The sequence below is a fragment of the Seriola lalandi genome, unplaced genomic scaffold, assembly GCF_002814215.2.
Source record: "Seriola lalandi dorsalis isolate HSWRI2012SDOR001 ecotype SW California unplaced genomic scaffold, Sedor1 jcf7180002054383, whole genome shotgun sequence".
Taxonomy (NCBI): domain Eukaryota; kingdom Metazoa; phylum Chordata; class Actinopteri; order Carangiformes; family Carangidae; genus Seriola; species Seriola lalandi.
In genome coordinates, this window is record NW_019524936.1 from 43138 (window position 1) to 63804 (window position 20667).

Genomic DNA, 20667 nt, shown 5'->3' on the forward strand with positions numbered 1-20667 from the left:
CACCCTCTCTCTCTCTCTCTCTCTCTCTCTTTTCACGTGACTTGGCTAAAGCTCAACTCAAAGGAGCTTTTCTCACCGCTTGCACCATGTACCCTCTGCAGCATCCATTGCTGCTGCTCTGACGACGGCCAGCACCCCCCCCCATCACCACCACCATTTCCCCCTGGTGAGAAAGTAGTTCGCTGATGGGTTTCAAAAGTCAGAGCGGCAGCACAATACAAAGAGACACTGACAACAAAAGATTCAGAATTTAATTGGAATCAATCGGCTCATTCCCACGTTTGATCCTCTACACACACACACGCACACACGCACGCACACACACACACACACACACACACACACATCATATGCTCCACTTCACATGCTTAAATACGTGGCTATTTCCATAAAAAGCAACATGCGAAGCTGCATGACCATGTTTTGACCCACTTCTTTGGAATTCCACTGTTAATTGTTCTGTGAAGTATTATAAAGAGAGTACAGGCATCAAACACATTTGCATGACTGCAAGACAGACAGACACACACACATACACACACTCACTGTTCATTTACAATCTAACGTAAAGCAAAGCTGCAATTCATCAGTTGGCGATTGAGAATTTATTCCAAAGTATTCTATATCTTACAACTGAATTTGAGAGAAATGATGTTCTATAAATGACCAAACACTAAATCACAGGAGCTCATACGGTCAGGTGTCACCCAGCCAACACCCGTACAACAAACACTTAGTATCAGTGAATCACACACACCTGTGAATGAATGCCAGCGATCAGAGAGACTAATTACTCAGTGCAAACAACAACCTGCTGTTAAAAACCTCATCGTGGTACGAGGCCAGCAAATTCAAATAGTCAAACTAGTTTTCGAATTATTGCTCTATGAATTTTATTCCCAGCTGTTGCTTGAGTCCCCAAAGTCAGAAAATCTCTGAGCAGAACTCAGGCCAGCTCATTTCCCTGTCGATTAAGTCCAGTCAGCTGTCACTTCATTACTGTCTAGCTGCAGGCCGATTTTTAGCACCTGTTGATTGCTAACCAATTCAATATCTGCAATAATGTGAGGGATAGAGGACCAAATGTGTGAAGTAATTATACAAAAAAAAAAACTCAACAGTATCCATCACTCTTAATTAAACCGACCAAAAAATGGCAGTGCTGTTCTTACAGCCTCACCTCAGCATAAAGGGAGGAGGGTGAAGTGTTTGTATAGATCTGGATGCGTTTGGCCCTTGTACAGCACACAGTAAGCCTTAGCTCTATACAGTAGACTCAGACACACACACATAAAGAATTAGAGCGACACGGAAGAAATACATTTTAGTGTAATCAATATTATGGTGAGAAAAACGGGGGGGAAAGAGGGGCCATGACTCTGCAGGGGGTTATGGGTGTCTGTACAGAGATCTGGCAGCATGAGGGTTAATAAATGAGTTACATTCAAACGCTGACCTGGTTCCACATATTAGAGAGTTTGGAAAATAAAACAAAGAGATTGCCTGTGTACTCTGTTGAAATGTACAGGGTTATGGATTAATTGGGTTAATGAAGGCAGGAGAACTGTGCTCCTTTGATTCCCTTCCTTCACTCTGTGTCTTTTCTCCCTGTCCACCCGTAATGCAGAAAGGAACTGAAAAAGTCTTTTAATTGATTCTGATTCCGTTACTAATTAGCTGTCATCCGAATCTTAATGTACCCTTTTTCTGACAGGTCCTACAGAATGACCTTGGTTTTTATTGCTCTCTGTGGAGCAAAAACTGAGCTGCTTCACTGAAAAGAAAGCCTCAGCATATACAAGAACACAAATGTAAACAGCAAAAACCCTAAAGACAACGTCTGTGCAGGAAAAACTTTCTGTTAAGGCTTCAATGTTAACAAATGTACTTGCACAAGCTTGAGGAAATGTAGAAAACCCACAATAAATGCAGTCAACAAATGTTGAAGCAACCTGGTGGACTGTTTGTTTCAAAGTGGTAAAAGATAATCAGACAATGTGTATCTTTTTGCCCTACTCAAGCCTCACTTGAACACAAACTCCCAGCCTTAAGTCACAGGCTTCAACAGGTGGAATCAATACTGTGGAGTAGAGCAGGGGCAGGGGCCGGTTTCCAAAAAAACAGCACAGTCAGAGAATCTCATATATCTTTGCAGAGTAAAACCTGGAATAGCTCATTTTAAACTCAGTCCATGTTCCAGATTTGGGGAGGTTTGGATTTACTCAGTTAAGTTATCCAGAGACTTTGGCAAACCTGCTTCTTAAAACAGGAGCCTTAAAAATTTAGTAAATGGTTTTAAGTTGAAACCAGCTCTTTATCCTTACCCAACTCCTTATGAATCATGTTCAACACTAAGCTCGCACTAAGCAGACTGATCTGGGTCTGTCACAACAGGGAGTGTATTTTATGGCAACATAAAATGACACAAACCAGACATCATCTCCCACTACGCCTCGCCTCCTATCTTCAGACACCCAGTATGACTACAGTCACAGTCACAGCAGATATATTAGCACGGGTCATCAAGGGTTTGACTAAAACAAAGTAGTGGATATCAGCTCGAGCAAACAAATGACAGCTCAGTGAGAAAATAAGCTTTCCAAAAGATTAGTGAGACTGTGACTGGAGGGTTTATGAGATGAATCCCTGGGTATCACTAGGCAAAAAAAAAAAAAAAAAAAGATCAAAGAATGGCATGTTGATAATTGCAGATTTAATTTTACAGTCCTTTATCAGCCTTCCTGTAAAAACAAACATCAGAAGAAACACTTTCCCTAGAATTCACTGACGCCCTCCAAGCCTCTACATTTTCACTGCCTCGTACAGAGAGAGAGAGAGAAAGGAGAGCAAAGGGGAGAACGGAGAAGATGATGAGGCGTCACCCACCTGCTGCTCACAACTTTCTTCAAACCCCTTCAAAAACAAACACGCCCCTCCTCTCTCTCTCCACACACACACACACACATGATGGTTCAAACAACGCCATCCATTCTAAGATAGTCCATTGTCAATCTGAAGTCCAGCTCCTGAGCCTTGTGGAGGACTGTGCGTCCTGCTGCAACAACTCCATTCCAGAGTTCCAATTACCATGAGAATGGATGGGAACCCACTGTGATTACACACACACAGACACAGACACACACACACACACCAGGGAGGACCACCACTCTGGCAGACATTAAAACCTGGAGCTGGACTCACAGAACAGGTGTCCCAAATCCAGATTACGTACCATCCTTCATATTACACTGTGCTAGTAAACAAAAATATCCACATACTTCGCCGTTCTATACTCACAGGAAATGATACGAAACATGTGAAGTTGGATGTGAGTCATATGTTACGGCCAACTGAACTTCACAAGGAGACAATGAAAAAAAAAATTCCTAAGTTTTATTACTTTTTTTTACTGTTTTGTTTTCTCTATTTTTTTGGCATTGTTTCACGAGCCACCCACAATTTATTCATTTTTTCCATCTGTGAGCAAGCCCCTCCATTTCCTTCGTACATTGCATTGTGGGAGAATAGTGTGCATCAGCAGCACACTCAAAAATCAAAGGTTTTTATCTGCATGCCGTCTGATTGGAGTATACTTTAGTTTGTCACTTCTCTAATGTGAACACAGTTTACCTGTTGTGAGCCTCATGCTTCACCAGCCTTTATCTTTGCCTTTTAAAGTTACAATGTTACATTATCTATCCTCAATACACATGTTGATCTCTGTACATCATGTTAATGCCTATGATACTGAAACTATCAGTTGTCACAAGACTTAATGATCTTATTGTAGTTTCATATTTCAGATCTTGATGTATTTGTTGTGAAGAGTCAGAGAATGGCCGCTCTGGTTTTGCCTCCTTTGAGTTCTAATGTTGCTTTTCCAATGGATCTAATCCTTTTTTTTGAGTTGCTATGACTCATGAACTCACATTTAGCTACTTGAACGTCTATTGGGAGTTATACTAAAGAAGAATAGAGCCATTCAAGTCAGGTCCAGTTCTGTGATGGGTCTGTTTCATGTTTCACAATCTGCTGACACCTGACCAGGCTCCTCCTCTGACAGGCTGAAATCTATCAAAAATGATGAGACTTAGATACAACATATACCCATTAGTCTTCCCAAGTTTAGGATATTTAAGGATATTTCCAATAATATATATATATATATATATATACATGATCTAAAAACACAAGAATATTCTTTCTTTTTCTCTCTTTATAAGATTTATCTCTTTTGCACAACTGCAGCAAAACCAGTTTTCATGTAACACTTCTCTGAATTCACCGTCTACAGTCAACGTGCTGCACTAATAGCCATGCAAAGTCAAAAAAAAAAGTTTGCCCTGCACCGAGCGCTCTGAGGTCAGACACAATCAGTGCTGTGTGCTTTCTGCTCCAAAGTTCACAGCAGAATGCACAGTCGCCAGGGCAACAAGAATAGCGGGGGCCCTCCTCATATCAAGCCAAGTTTTTAGAGAGCAGGGAGTGGCTTTGCTCAAACGATCACATGGACAACTCTCCATGTGAATATGTGTGTGTGTGTGTGTGTGTGTGTGTGTGTGCGTGTGTGTGTGTGTGTGGGAATGTGTGTGTGGGTGCTCAGTTGGGACATGAATCTACTTGAGATTAACTTCATACAAGCTCCCAGACTCTGAGAAATGCCAACAATATTTACCTAACAACCTGCAACGAGCCGTGACTTGCAATTATTACTGGATATATTATAAGAAAAAATCCATGACGGCGGTAACTTACATAAGAAAACAATGCCAGGACAGGCAGTGTAAATATCAGCAAGACTTTTAAAGTCCCTTATAATGTGGCGCTTGCACACATTAACTTTGTGTTTTAGGGGAAAAGGAAGAACTAGTGTTTGTGTAAAACTTAACCACAGTTACATTTCTCTGTCGACACAAACAAAATCTCTGTGAATCATCCAATGATCTATATACACAAGAGCTTATATTTGGTTACATCCTCATCCCTTTGTTTTGATTTGAACCACCATGTGTGGTACCATGTAAACGTCGCTTGAAGGATGGACATAAGGGAGTTTATTCAGTTACATACCTTCCTGTTTATCTCTTTTAGGGTCAAATGTCAGAGGGTCACATTCCTGTCCCTGGCAAAATCTCACAGCAACCTCTATGTACCATTGTTTTGAATTCTTGGTAATTACAGCCACAGTTTAGTGTCCACTATCGGTCACACAATGACGTGCAGCTCTGCTGGTTTCCAGGTGGAGGAGGCTACAATCTAATTAACAAGTTGAATAAATGAGATGCTTCAATGTTGCGCTGCAAATAGGACGAACACTGCGATCTCTGGCTTCCTTGGAATTTCTCATTTTGTCTCATTTCTATGATGAACAATATCCAATTACTTCAAGAGACCATCGGTTTTGCATATGTGCAGCGCGAGCTTTAGGAGGAACCAGAACCATTAACTGAGGGGCCTATTCCAACAAAAAAGCTCCACTGTCTTCAAGTTAATGGAAAAGAAGACCACAGAGAGTCTCACAGGTGCTTCAGCGGCACAACGCTATAGTAAAAGAAGCCATTTAAAATAATTTAAAGTGGTCATAGATCCAAATGCTAAGGAAAAACTGTGACATTTTCTCAGTTTTTATATGGCCATTTTATACATAGAATAGACTAAAACCTTTAGTTTCCCTGTGTGAGAACTGCCTGGTTATTTTGAGATGACTGAATTTTCAGGATTCTATCTGTTGTTAATTGCAGGACAAGTAAAGACAGAGACCTGCCTGGGGCCGTATGAGTTTTCCCACAACTAAGTAAGAGAATTACGTTATGCTGTTCTTTACACTGCACTCTACACACAAAAAATAGCTGGGTGATTTCTTTATATTACTCAAAAAACAACCTGACATTAAATGTATTATTGCAGTAAATGACAGAGGTAAACACCCTCTAACATATTTGATGGGATACATAAACCGATACTGGAAATACAACAAGTAAATCTAAGAGAAATACTACACTGATGGCTTTGTTCAGCACTGACGCCCTTATTTATTAACAAGAAAGAGTCTTTATCATTTTACCACAGAGGACAGTAAAAAAAATCACTCTACGTGTGAATATGTAAATGAATTAGTCCCCTAAGCTAATCAACTGTAACCACTGTGTCAATTTGTACACACACAAAAAAATAACAAGCGTGGTATCCTTTATCACAAATTTACATTCAAACAAGTTCATTTGTTTAAGTTTGTTTATCAGACTGTGATACACCAACAACGGACATTTGTCAGGGACAAATGCTCACTGACAATAGAGCTTAGTGTTGAGAGGAGTAGTCGGAGCAAAAGACTGGGAGAATGACAGTGTCTCTCTGAGTTCATGGAGCTTAATCACATCAGAAAAAAAACAAACAAATGCATTCATCTAAGAGGCAGCAAGTGTTTGAATTCAGTTATGGAACTTAAATGTCAGTCTGGCTCAGAGTTCAACTGCACCTCACACATGATTGTATCACACTCACATGAGGTGTGACAACCATGTAAACCGGCTGTAAAACTTGGCTTTATCAACAGTAAACCAGTCCCGATGAGAAAAGGAAAGCCCACAAGGTCAAAGATCATTTTTTCTGTGTTTTCCCATACGTCTCTATCTGAAAAAAGTACAAATGACATAGGTCTTGTTATGTATATATAGGTACCAGTAGCATCCTCTAACCTGGACCTAAAGCATGCAGGAGTTTTGAACACTGATCCGCTGCAGTTACTTAAAATTCCTTGTGAAATATCTAAAAGCTTCTTCCACTATGATTGAACGAGGACTGTTGTGAAATTCAAAACATCACTGCAGTTGGAAATCTTCAAATAATAAATGCTGATGACGCTTGCATGATGACTGAAGGAGCGCCCAGGATGAACCAAAAAAGAAAAGCGTTGACAGCAAGTCAGTGTGACTCATGCAGACTTTTGGACTGGTGAGCTCAATCATTTTTTTTTTTGCAAAGTGACTTTTCGCCTCGCCAGCAGTGAGATAAGACGTCTTTAGGGCGATGTTGTCAGCCGATTTGAAATCTTGCCCAAAGATTTCCTGTCTTAACTCCTAACCCCCCACTACTCCACCTCCATCCCCCTGACCACCAATGGTAGTGACTGCTCAAGGATTACAGAGGACAACACAGCATACGCTGCATGATCATAGCTGGATGACGACACATTACTCACTCGCAAACACTGTAGATACAGCAGAAGAGAGGTTCAAAAGTTCAACCATGAAAGAAAATCATTGTGGACTCTTATGCCTACAACTATTTCATAATTCAATTTGTTTCCAAAATGAAATAGGTTCAACATGAACTGAGCTATTTATTCCTTCAAAAAACATGTTTTGCCAATCATGTTGCCCTCAGCACACGCACACACAGACACACACATAAAGTTCATAATACAAACTACAACTAGAGCTACAACTGTAAAAGCTACATGTATGTCAGCTGAAACATTGATTACCAGCTGCTGTTTATCTAATGCTGGATTACAGAGAACAAAGGCCCTTATACATGCTTAAGGCCCACCTCGAAAAGCCTCGGCCATCACCTCAATGTCACTGAATCACAGCGTAAGCCCAATAAGCACTGTAACAAGATGGTCTAATGTTTTTAGCCCTGCAATCAAATGCTTTTACTCAGGGCAAACCCCTGACCGGGCTGAAACAGTTTAACAAGATTAACGGATGACAAGACGCTGCGGCTGTAAGCGTGCATGTGTGTGTGTTTTGAAAAATGGCGTCATCTCTCCAATAAGCCTCCAAGGGTCTCTGTAACACACACACACACACACACACACACACACACACACACACACACACACACACACACACACACACGTACACACTGAGTGTGTCTAGTCCTGCAGTTAAGGAGTCAGGCCAGTGCTGGCCACCGCCTGGCACCAGACAGACCCCCGCCATCCACTCACCATGCTGACGCTAGGGATTAATACTTGGACTCCAGAAATTGATGTGGGGTGGGGAGCCGATGTGTGTGTGTGTGTGTGTGTGTGTGTGTGTGTGTGTGTGTGTGTGTGTGTGTGTGTTTCTAGGTGACTGGGGGAGGGGTCGTGGGGCACCACCTGCTTCTTCTCAGACACAATGAATTGAGCCAGAGGAGTGCTCTCTCTTTCTTCAGTTCCTCATGAAACACACTTGCACACACACACACACACACACACACACACACACAAACAAACACACCAACTCTGATGTTGTATTAGCTGCTGTTTGTTTAAAGGCTTTGACTGTTTATCGGTAAACACAAGTGAATCTTAAATCAGCCCTACACCCCCATGGTCACGTTTGTCAAACAACTCGGTCCACTTTGACCATTCCCACTCACAGGTGATTTTAACAGGGCTGTGTATTTAACCTTGATATTTTTTAAGTACTGACCCAAATGTGTATTCAGCATTAAGTATTAAAAATTAGAAGTCTTGGGCAAATATAACTGATCAGATGTTTTCTGAACTTAACCAGTGAGGCTTTCTGACTTTAGACTGTGTTTTATGTGGGCAAAGTTGTTCTTTCAACACTGATGCATTGCACTGTTTTTTTTTTTTTTTTTAAATTAAAAGCGAGTTAAAACATAAACTAAATTAAATTACCCTAAACTTCCTCTACAAGTGGTGAAATGACGGAAGGTTTTGTTTTCCTACTTTTACCCCAACTGAATCATAAGATTGAACATTTTCAAATGACAGCCAGCCATAGATTGTATGGTTTTATAAAGGTACGCCTTTCCTTCACTCTATTTGTGTCTCACATGTCTCACAATCACAAAGTCCTATTATTTATTTATCATTTTAAAAGTTATTTTAGCAAGAGTTTGTATACGCAATATACTAGATATTACACTAAAAGAGAGGCACCTCAGTCGCCATGGATTCTGTTGCTTTATGTAGTGAGTTTCTATGTGATCCCTGTCTGAAGAAAACAACCAAGACAGGAAAAGACAGACCTTTCAGTCAAGAACTGACCAGACTGGTTATGGGTCCATATGGCATCAGTGATGCAGAATATGGCAGCAAACAGGAAAACCCACAGACTGAAGGAATGACAGAGAAAACAAAAACCAAGAACCCTCAAAACCTGTTCTTCAGGTTCTTCCACCTATAAATACCTGACAACACATTTTCTTGTGAGATAGGCGGCAGTGACACACACACACACACACACACACACACACACACACACACACACACACACACACACAGGCTCCAGCACACACTTTCTGAGTAGGTGACTCTGGCTAGTCAGCACTTTGAAACCCCCACCATTGATTAGAAGAGCACCTCTGGAGGTCACCAATGACAAGATTTGAGACACTGGAGACGGTCGACCTCTCCACCCCGTTTCATCTACACGGGTTGGGAACGGCAAGAACACTTTCAAAGCATGTGTCCTCTTTTGTTTTTCAAGATGTGTTTAGCGAGGATGAGTTGTACCTGAGCCTTTCATCTTACTGTTGATGAATTGCAGAGAGGTATCGACCCTCCCACAATCAGATTTAGAAATGATCACACAGACGTACTCTAGGTACCTCATTCCGTGTAAACACAGGAAGTGGAGTACCTTCTCTCACATGACAATATCCTGGTGTTTACCTTGTTTTTGTTTCCTGGTGGTGGCAAACTGGGACTTTTGCAGGGAGCTCGGAGCTGTCTTCCTGTAGAAGCTGTTCCGATCTAGCGAGCCCACATAATAAACAGGCTTGCGACCCCGTCTTGAACCTATGCTCCCAGCGCTGGACTCGTATCCCTTTTCCAGCTCGTCACTGTGCCGGTATATAACAGGATCCTCAAAAGAGTGCATCTCCCTGAGCGCCAGCTTCTGGTTCTGCTCCTCAACCCATTCCTCGCAGTGGGTCTTGCGATCTTTTTTAATGTATTCCTCATATCGCGAATCTACGGATATTGAACGTAAATCTCGATATCTGTCTCTGGGCTTGTGGTGGGAACGTTCCCCTTCTTTTCTGGATCCGTAGCGGTCGTCATTCTCATGGTCGTAGTGGTCCACATCCCTTCGCTCATAATGCTCCCTGGCTTTGTAGTTGTCCCTCCTTCTCTGGTCGTAGTGCTCATCTCTCCTGTCATCATCTGTATCTTTGTACCTGTTATAATGGTCTCTCTCCCTGTAACCACCATGTTCATCAAGTTCATAGTCATACTGGCCCCTTCTTTTACTAGTGTAAGTGTCCTCACCCCTTGGATTGTAGGCATCCCTGTATTTGCTGATATCTTCTCTGCGGTCATATCGATCCTCTGCACGCCGGTCATGGTAATGTCCCTGCGTCTTCGTTCATCATAGAAGCGGTCGTCATCTCTACGTTGGTAGTATTCTTTTTCTCTGGAGCAATGACTCTCTTTAGAGTCATAGTAGTCCCTGTCATGGTCATAGTAGTGATCACCGTCCCTGTAATTGTCTCTGTGAGCATTAGTGTCTTTATGATCATGGTAGTCTTCATACTCACTATTGTAACTGTCATGCTCTCTGGGATCATGCTTTGGGTGTTTCCTGCTGTCATAATATTGCTGCTCTCTGTCGTTGTAGCGTTCATTGTATTTCCTGTCATAATGATCTCTGTACTTGTATTTGTCTTTATGATCATACTCCTCCAAGTCTCTGTGACTCCTATAATCGTAACGCTCAGAGCTATGGTCATTCTCTCGAACCCAATCTTCCCTTCTTCTTCGGTCCTCGTCCAGTTTACCATACCCCTCATGAGTTCTGAAGTCATTATTCTCTTTTTCTTGTGGCACTCTGCTGTAGTCCTGGTGACTGTAATTCTCTGGGCCCTGGTAGAAACAGTTTTTACCTTTCCATTCAGATACCCTAATGTCTAGGTGACCATCCTCTGAGCCAGGATGGAAGTAAATGTCCTGGCCTTGAGGTTTCTTGTCTTTAAAGGCTGCCTTGTGCCGGTCATCATACTCCCAGTTGGGTTGTTGGCAGACATTGGCCTGTCTAATTTGGGCTTGGTCCCCCCATTGTACTGGCCATGGAGCTGGCACATGCACTGGAGGTGGCACTGGCCCACCTACAGGCATCATCATGCCGCCATGTACTGGCATTGGGCAGCCTGGAGCTGGAAGTGGGTCACCAGGACTTGGCACCATGACTGGTCCCTGTGGGTGGCCAGGAGGAACTACTCCGTACCCAGGATATCCAACCTGTTGCTGCTGAAGCTGCAGATGCTGTAGTTGTTGTATCTGTTGCAAATGGGCCATCCTCTCCCTCTCTCTGGCCCAGCCAGCATCCCCCAGCTCCTCCACGCTCTTCCCTCTCCTTACCGTGGCAGCAGCTGCATAGTTCCAATCCACTGGACCAAACATGACTGGATTGCCATAAACCACCGGGCTCTTCATGGCTCTTGCTGCTTAAATCAGCCTACCAGGTGCTGATACAGTTTCTTGTTCAACGGGGCTTACTCTCTCTTTCCAAAGTCCTGCATTCCATAACAAAGCGTTGTGGGAGACTCCACCTGTCAGGCATATTGTCTGTAACTCTCCCACTTGTTTTCTATGTCTCCTCTCCACTGCTTCAGCAGGACTGCCTGGCCCAAGCACCTCCCAGCCCACAGTGTAACTGAATCACACCCTCCCCACAGCCGTCTCAGCGAATCGTGGAAGGAAAGGGGGGGTAGGGTTATTGAAGGAGGGGCCTCCTTGGGTTAATGATTCAGTGGAGTCACATGAGTGGAGGATTAGCCCAATAGCCCCTCCCATTGTTTCAATTGGCTAGTACCTCTGTTTGCAGGAAAACAGTCTGCCAGGAGATTTTCTTTGATGGCGTATGGGGACTAACTTCACTTCACTTTGGCACCAAATGTGTTTTCCACTGCCACAAACAATCCTTCATCCTTCCATGTATCCTGTTTGCTTTGTTTTTGCTCTTTCCCGACACTGCTATGTTCACCAGGCGATTCATGCTGGCCGCAGTCACAACAGCAATGATAAACCTCATTCCTGTCTGTGTACAACCAGTTCTAACTTTCCTATTCTAACTTTCAACACTGGTCCAAAGGCCATGGCATTTGTGGGTAAACTGAAACTGACCTCAGTCCAGAACTTTGACTTTGTCCTACATTTCAGGGAGGAGCACTTTTCTATTGAGGTAATGACTGATTGAAAGAGTGTGAAGTAGAAAAGAAGTGAAAGTAAAAGAACTAAAGATAGTTATTATATTTAGATATTTCAAGCGAGTAAATGAGTGTGCAGAGGGAAATGTTTTCAAGAGAACACAACCTGATTATGCCAGAGCAGCTACTGAAAAAGTAGCTGCTGGTGTGTACAATGAGCTATTGTTGGAGACTGTCCCCACTCTCTGAAGAGACACGATCTTTTAGTGTGAGAAAAAACTCAGGCCTATTCATAAAGCTGGAGTATAATATATCCCTCCCCCCTTAACTCTCCATGAAAGAGGCAAGCACTAAAGGGGACAGGTTTAAAGAACTTTGCATACACTCAAAATGCACGTGATACACACAGGCACACACACACACACACACACACACACACACACACACACACACATGTGGGATAGTATCAATTTACCATCAACCCAAACAATCTAAATTATTATTAGAAGTTGGCACGTTGTTGTCCTCTGAATAGGTTTTTTTTGTTTAGAATAGAATAAAATCCAGTGCAATGTTTGGTTAAACTGGTGTCAAGTTAGTCCAGCCAAGATGAACCCTATCACAAACCAGGAAATCAAATATGAGGATGTTAAAAAAAAAACAAAAGCAGGGAATTAGAAACTTACTGGTGAGAAAAGTAAGAAGCTCCTTACTTCAATAAAAAAGCTTCAATCAGTCTATGTAAATCCTATGTAAATAGTTTTTGTAAAGAAAATGCTACTTTATGTTACTGCAAAGAATTAAGATGCACATTTTTTTTTAAGAGTTTCGCAAGGTAAGGCTGAGCACAGAAATCTGTTTTAGACATTGTTCTATTCTTATGTAAGGCTGTTTAATTATCAGTGCCCAACATCTCATCTTTCAGTAGCAGCACACGACCGAAACTGTGTGCTTGTGTACATGTGTCAACGGTAGGAATGTCAAATGCAGCATTCCTCTCCTTGGCTGTGTTAGTTTATGTAAATGAAGCTGTCTAGCTATTAACCGACATCCTGCACATCAAGAACAAGTGGTGTGATGTCCAGGGATAAGGTCATATATCAAGCCGTCTGCAGCCTAGAAGTCTCCCAGTTTGTAAGGCTGACTGAGGGAAACCTGAAGCTGAAACGGATCCTGAAAACAGTGTTAAACAGATCCGGCTGTGGTGTCATAAAAGCTGAGGGATGTATTTTAATAGTGGGTTTAAAGAATTAAAGCAGGCTGAAGGTCGAAGAGCTTAAAGAAGAAAAGAGGTGGAGATGTCGGAGATGGTGTGTGAGAAAAAGAGGGCTCCGCCACCATGCCCGTTTTAAACGCCAACAAAGGCTTCAGCGAATTATATGACCCAACTGATATCAGCCATGATATGATGCACTTACATGCATATCTGGCCAGCCGCTGCTACACAAATATAGCACAATATGTTTCATAATTCCATTTCCATCAAAATGAGATTTTTTTTTTACTTTCTGTCAAGTTTCAGCTGAAGGTTTGTCCAATGAAACTCTATATTGAAAGTGTCACCACACACGCTTTAACAAAGCCATGTAGGACTGTGCAGTAAGTCCACATCCTAGTTCACTGACATTGATTGCATTGTGATGGATTTTGCAAAATGTGGTTGTCCAAAATAAAAGCTCCTGAGCAATTGTGAAACAACTCTAACTAAATCAGTTATTGAAGTCATATTGTGAAGTTTCGTCAGATGTAGTTTGTCACAGTAATTTGTAACATCAGTTTGCTGTGATATATACTGCATGCAAGTAATTCAAAATAAACCGAACCTTTTAAGATATTTAAGATTTCAGTTTTTAAGATACAGAACACCAAAATGAAGAATCAAACTGAGTACGTGCAGTATGAGATTGATTCTTTCTGAGATTTCTTTCTTTGAGCTCTAGTATTTAGTGTCCTTAAGTTTCTATGAGGATTTTGAATGGGCCTCTGCACAGCTAAGTGCAGGCAAAGTGAGCTCAGTGTTGAAGCTACTCCCTGCCTTGTAATAATAAGCTGCCATTGTCTCTGAAACGTCAAGCTCAGGAACACACCCTGCAAAAGCACGAAAAAACACTCACTCCTGGGTGAGTGTGTGTGTCTGTATGTGTGTGTGCACACATAGCGATAGGATGACAAACACATTTTTTGAAACAAAGATCCTGAGACTATGCTTGATATACAGTATACACACCTTTCTGTGAGCTAAGCGTTAAAGGCAAAAAAGAAAGGGACACTTAATCGTCCTGCTGAAAGCTTTTGTGTCCGACTAATGTGCTGATAATTACCATATCAAACGTATTGCAATGGCCGTGTTCTTGGCTTTTTATCCTTTCCAGCTGCTGAATCTCAGCTACCAATCATGTCACCATCTTTGTCCATTCCCACATCTAACAGTGTGGCAAATATCAAAGGAGAACCTGAGACTGAATATTTAAATTTAATCCTGTGAAAGCAGGGTGGGAAAATTCCTATAGTGGATGAGTGAATGGAAACTATGTTTGTTTGTTTTTTGCATAACCCTGAGAGGCACATGCAGCCAATGTAACCTGTTCTTGCCCTCGGGCTGATTCCTCTCATTGACAGACATAAAGATCATGGATATACCTGCTGATGAGCATCGGAGAGTGACAGATAAAATCTAACAGGACATGAGTCATTTGAATGCAACAAAAGCACAAACAATAAACACAGATATTTACTCATCATTAGTGTATAGTATAATAAGCAACCAATCTCATAGTATCAGATTTCTTTAGTGAGATGAGTCTAAACAAACACTGTGAGAAACTTTGTAAATTAAAAAGAAAATACAATTAGAATTTCTTTAATAGGCATGAAACTCAAACCTGGAGCAAAGTGTAAAATGAGAAACATTAACATTACAAAGCAGCCTGGTTGTTTCTGTGAATGGCAGTGATTAGACTGAAAGCTTCTAGATGAATGAAGACGTTTGTATGTGTGTGTGTGTGTGTGTGTGTGTGTGTGTGTGTGTGTGTGTGTCTTTGACAGAGAGAAATAGTGAGCTCTGCTGTCAGAAAGTTGATGCAAGCACATCCAACACCAAGTAGCATGTGCAGATTGGAAATGAGCAGTTTATTGATCCAGAACCAATAAGTAAAGCATGAGTGGGTGATATTGATAACATCCTGTCTGTTTTTGTGACACATGTTCAGGGAGTTTCTCCTTTCAAAAATGAAAAGTCAAAAATTGTAAAATGGATTACAGTTTTCATATTTCCACCCTGCTTCTCTCACGAAGAAGTGGAATCCTTAGGGGAAAAGTCCATTTGAAACATTCCCCATGATCACTGCCAACGCCCTTAAGCAAGGCACTAAATTACCAACCGCTGCTGTGACCCAATCGAAGTGCAGCTGTAGCTATGAGCAACTGCAATAATACTCCGTCAACACAACAGTGACTGTCAAACAGCACATGAGTCTGACAAATAACCCGTCAAACACCATGTTTAGTTCAAGCCTACCTGTCGCTCTGCTGGACCCGGCCTCCCAAGCCAGTCCAAACAGTGTGGAGAGGCGTGCCACGGGCCATGTCACAGCACGCCACAACCACACTTTGGGTCCTGCTCTAAAGTGGGACATAATCTGTCCGTCGAAAAATCCCAAAACCCACACCCACGCTGTCTTCAGTCTCCTTACTCCAGATAATGGAGGGAGATGATGAAAGGCGCAGAGTGAAGAAAGTCTGAGGGATGTGAACGAGGGAGTAAGAGAGACAGAGAGTGGAAAAAGAGACGGAGGCCCATGTGCACTGCTTACCCTCTCACTGTGTGCAGGAATGTACCTCGTACCTATGTGAAAAAGTGTTGGGCTTCCAAGGACAGCACTGAGCACCCAGATAGCGTGAGCTGGCAACAACAAATCCGAGCCAATTAGCTTTGGCTGATTGTGGTACAAGAAGTATCAGATATATATTTGTATGTCAGGGAAAAATTTAGGAATTTACTGTATCAGCCCAATTAATCAATTACATGTAGAAAGATTGATGAAAGTATAATGGGTTAAAAAAAAATCTGCAATACCTTTGTTAAAGCAAACCTGCAACTGAATCCTCACATTCAATAGAAGGTTTATAATGGCCGTTTTTGATGTATTGTGTGAATTCTAATAATCCACTGTATTTTACAGAAATAATGTTTGCCTTTAATTCTGGGGTTCAACTGTAGTCAAAGAAAATAATGCAGTAAACTAGAAATCAGTCAAACTAGATGAGATGTAAAAGCTGTTAACTATTAATACCTCTAAACATAATTCAACTCAGACCTAACTGAGTACTTTTCAACATTAACAATGTACAGAAAAAAAGCAAATGCACACGCACGCACACAAACACACACACACACACACACACACACACACACACACACACACACACACAAACACACACACACAAATAAATATATATTAAATACACAATCCTCCTGATCATTGTGGGCAGTAAACAAGGAAACAGTGTTTCAGAGGAATCAGAGAACAAGTCAGAGAGGAAATCTGGTAAGTACTGATGTCTCATTTTTAGATTCCTGTTATATTACATTTTGTCTTCAGCGACTTGCATATGAACTAACCTGCAGGCAACGGGGCCTCAGAAATGAACAATGACATCAACGATAACAAATTCTGCTTTGTTTGTTTTCTCTTCGGCATTGTTTCAATGTAGAGTTAACCCATTTTGCTAGTAAACAGATTTTGGCCTACTTTTTAAAGTTTTTTTAAGTTTTTAGATTCAACCACTAACTATGGGAAAAATCAACAAGCGTTAAGTGTTACATCCAATCTACCTTGTCTCCAATATCCGTAAGTTTTATCACATTATCTATATCTCTAGAAAGCCCACTTGTGGGTCCATGTAAATACTCATAAAACTCCCAAATGCCATTGTGGCCCTAAGGGTTTAATGCCCAGACCTTTCTACTATGTCATTCCTTATCTCTCTCTCCTTTCAGTTCCTGTCATCTTAATACTGTTCATTATCCAATAAAGGCATGAAAGGTCCAAAAGAACACCTTTCCCACCCTGATGCACTCTCCTGCAGTCTTACCTTGTAGCTGCTGCTGCTCCAGGGCCAGCGTCTCCAGCGTGTAGTTGCAGAACTCCAGATTCTCCATGGCTTGCATGCGGGCCGTCTCATCCTCCTCCTCCTCCAACATGGCCCTGAGCTCCTCCGCCGTGTGCGCATATGCCTCCATGTCGTGCTCAACCTCTTGCAGCCGTAGCAACAGCTGGTACCTCTCCTCCTCTTCCCTCTGTCTCTGACTCTCCAACTCCATCTCTCTCTCCAGCTCTTTCTCTTCTTCCAGCTGGCACTGGATTTCATGTTCCTGGGCAGCTGCAAGATCGCCGAACTCCGCCTGCCCTTCCGTTATATCGTCGAGAAGGTTTACAGCTGGTTCGTCAGGGGTGTAGAAGATTGGGCTGCTGGTTGGAGGAGCAGCGTTTTGTCTCGGGCAACGAGGAGGGGGACGTGGAGCAGGGCGGGCTGGTTTGTATGCAGCCGGGGCTTGGGGACGCAGGACTCGAGGGCGAGGGGGAGGAGGGCGGAGGGTCCTACGCCTCTCTAGTGAGGAAGAGGCAGACTTAGATTGCAAGAGTTGGGACACCGGAGAGTGCGAGGAGCCTCGGATAATATCACTTTCATCGCTATACTCCAGAATGGAAAAGTGTCGTGAGATAGGGGACTGCTGGCTCAGGTCAACGACAGACGACATGTCCCTTGAAGCACCAGAGCTCATGTTGGCATCAATGTACGAAGTCGTTAAGCTTTTCTCGAATTCAAAAAGCTGCTGGGTAAGCTTGGCCTCCAAGTCACCGGCTGAGGTTGCTAGGGCATCTAAGGTGATGGATGTTGGCATCATCCCGTTGTAGCCGCGCACCGTCTGCTGGGAATGCGTCTGTGTCTCAGCGCCGCCCATCATCATATCAGCATCACTGACGCTAGCGTGGCGAGTCAGCTTCTTCTGTTTATGGGCTTCGACAAGGTTAATTAACGCCTGGCCGAGACTGGCGCCTCTGATGTTGGTGGCGGCACCGTCCGCTGGTGGCCTCTTGTAGTACCTGCTGTCTTTGGACCAACCAGAACGAGTGCTAGGGAGCGTTAGGCTATGAGTTAGTTTGGAGTGTAACGGCCGGGTGTTACCGTTTGTGTGGCTGGACCGACTTGTGCGAGAAGACGAGCCATGCTGCCTGTGGCTATGTGCAGGAAGGCTAGGCCGAGGTGGGAGTCTGGGCCTTGCTGGAGGAGTGGATTTGGGTCTCTCAGGCCCTCTTTGTGCCGGGGCGACAGGTCTACGAGGCTGAGAGTCTGGCCTGCTACCCCCTTCTCTCTGCGCTCGGTTGTTAGTTTGAGCCCCGGCGCTTTTGTTTTCACTTTGCCACCTCTGCTCCTCAGTCCTCTCAAAATAATCCAGGTCCCACACTGTGTGATCCTCATACGTCCTCCAGTCAGGGTCATCCTCTGCTCCATTGGGACATGACTGATCTGGGCTGTATTCAGAAGAGCAGCTGTTCTCCTTGTCTTCCTCTGGTTCGACAACATTTGTTTCTTCCGCTGTTTTCTGCCCGCCGTCGTCTATTTTGACAAAACGATGAGGAAAAATACCCCGGTGCCCTCTCACCTCGCCCTCCAGCCAACCGTCTTCCAACGTGCTTATAACACGTATGCGGTCCCCCACATCAAAGTCCAACTCACCGGGCTCCATGGCCCGAAACTCATACAGTGCCACTCCATAGACACCGCCCTCCTCCTCTTCCTCTTCTTCTACTACATCCTCCTTTTGCTCCTCTTCCTCTCTCAGAAAAACCTCCCCTTCTTCCACACCCTCCTCCTCAGTGCCCTCCCCTGCATCATAAGGGTCCTCGTAGCTAAATTGTTGAGGGTCATCGTTCAAATACTGGCAGTCCACGGGCTCCTGTGGCGATCGAAGGGGAGCAAGGAGCTCCACAAACCCCTCTGGGAAGATTCCCCTGCGGCCCTCCAGCTCCCCCTGGAACCAGCCCGGCTCAGGCAGGCCTGTGATGATGATCAAGTCCCCCTCGCGGAAGTCCAGCTCCTCATTAAGCTGTGCATGGAGGTTCATAAGTGCCCGGGCCTGGCCTAGAGCATAGGGTGGGAGCTCTGAAGCCTGGGCCTGAGCTGAGCGCTCAGACAGCTGCCTGGAGCGACCTGAAAGGTTCAGCTCCTTCACACACGATGTGGGGAAGAGACCACGGACGCCCCAGGCATTACAGCCACGTTGCCATGTTTCCCCGAGGTCCATGGACCCTCCTGCCTCTCTGACTACTACATCACCTAGAAAGACACAGAGTAAAGACTGCGTTTAATCTTCATAATGCTGATAGGAGTCACATCAATGAAAATGTTTTCAGTCATAGTTAAATGCTAAATAAAAAGTTGCACGTTCTAAAATCAGTGAGTTTTTGTTCGCATGTGTTTTATTCTCATTTGAAACATATTCTTTGTGATTTTAGCAAAACAGAACAGAAGGGAGCTGTGGGCACTGAGAGAGACAAAGCAGGAATGCCTCTGCATATAAAGGTAATGAAAGCAGACACAGGCTGCCCTATTGATTACTCTAATCAATCTACAGTATATTGTTTATATTCTCTAATTAAGCCAGTTACGTAATTAGCAAACTAAAGAGCAAGTCCAGAGTCTGTGTTTGTGTGGAGGAGACAGGTGATCCTGGCAGAGAGCTCCATAGGCGCACTCTGCACTGCGGGGCTGAACTGGACATAATGGCTCAAGTAGCTTTGGTCACACTAAGGTGACATCTAAGCTATTTCAGATCACCTTCATTATTGCAATTCTAATAACTTAACTGGAGTCGGCACTGCTGCTAATATATCAAGAGAATGTCGACTGGTCGACTGGTCATGGAGGTCACATTCCAAAGACCTGCGGCTCCACCTCCCATTGTGTCTGCGACCACAACTGGAACACTGCCAATACCCCCATGGAAAATCATACTAGAAATGAACATTTCCACTCTCAGACAGCCAGTAGGGACTGTTTCCTATTTTCCCTCTGATCCAGGAAATGTATCTTATTTATGAAAAAAGAAAATACTGGAATATTGTTATTGACTAAATCTGATCATGGTTTAAATCAGGAATAAGATATAAAGTAAGAAATATAATGTCAAAAGAACAATGAATGAATTACTGATTAATTATTTAACATAACAGGGGCTGCTGAAGAGCAGAAGTGTGAGTTCCCATTGTGGACTCAATGTGTTTTAACACAACCAGCAGTGTTCTACTAAATTAATAGAAGATCTTTATTCTGTTCAAAGCAATTTTTAATCCAAAATTCAAATATATCTTCTCACAAAACTTTAACTACAGCTACGACTACTACTAGCACTTCTAATGGCATTAAAAGACAGCAATAAAAAGTTTTACCAATGTGAAGGATTGCTGCAAACATCAGTGTCGTATGCCTGAGAGTTTTGTTGAATGAAAAATCAGAAAAAAAAACCCAACAACAACAACTGATGCAATCATGTCA

At 43.1% G+C, this 20667-nt stretch overlaps 1 protein-coding gene across 4 annotated transcripts in view; it reads right to left on the bottom strand.

The window, feature by feature from the left end:
• The window catches only part of dnmbp (dynamin binding protein), a 47372-nt gene that overhangs the window by 11111 nt on the left and 15594 nt on the right, over positions 1–20667 (bottom strand). For all 4 annotated transcript variants that reach the window (XM_023409085.2, XM_023409084.2, XM_023409082.2 and 1 more), the window contains exon 4: positions 17203–19449. In XM_023409085.2, coding sequence (XP_023264853.1) covers positions 17203–19449 — 2247 coding nt within the window. The remainder of the gene's footprint in view (positions 1–17202; positions 19450–20667) is intronic.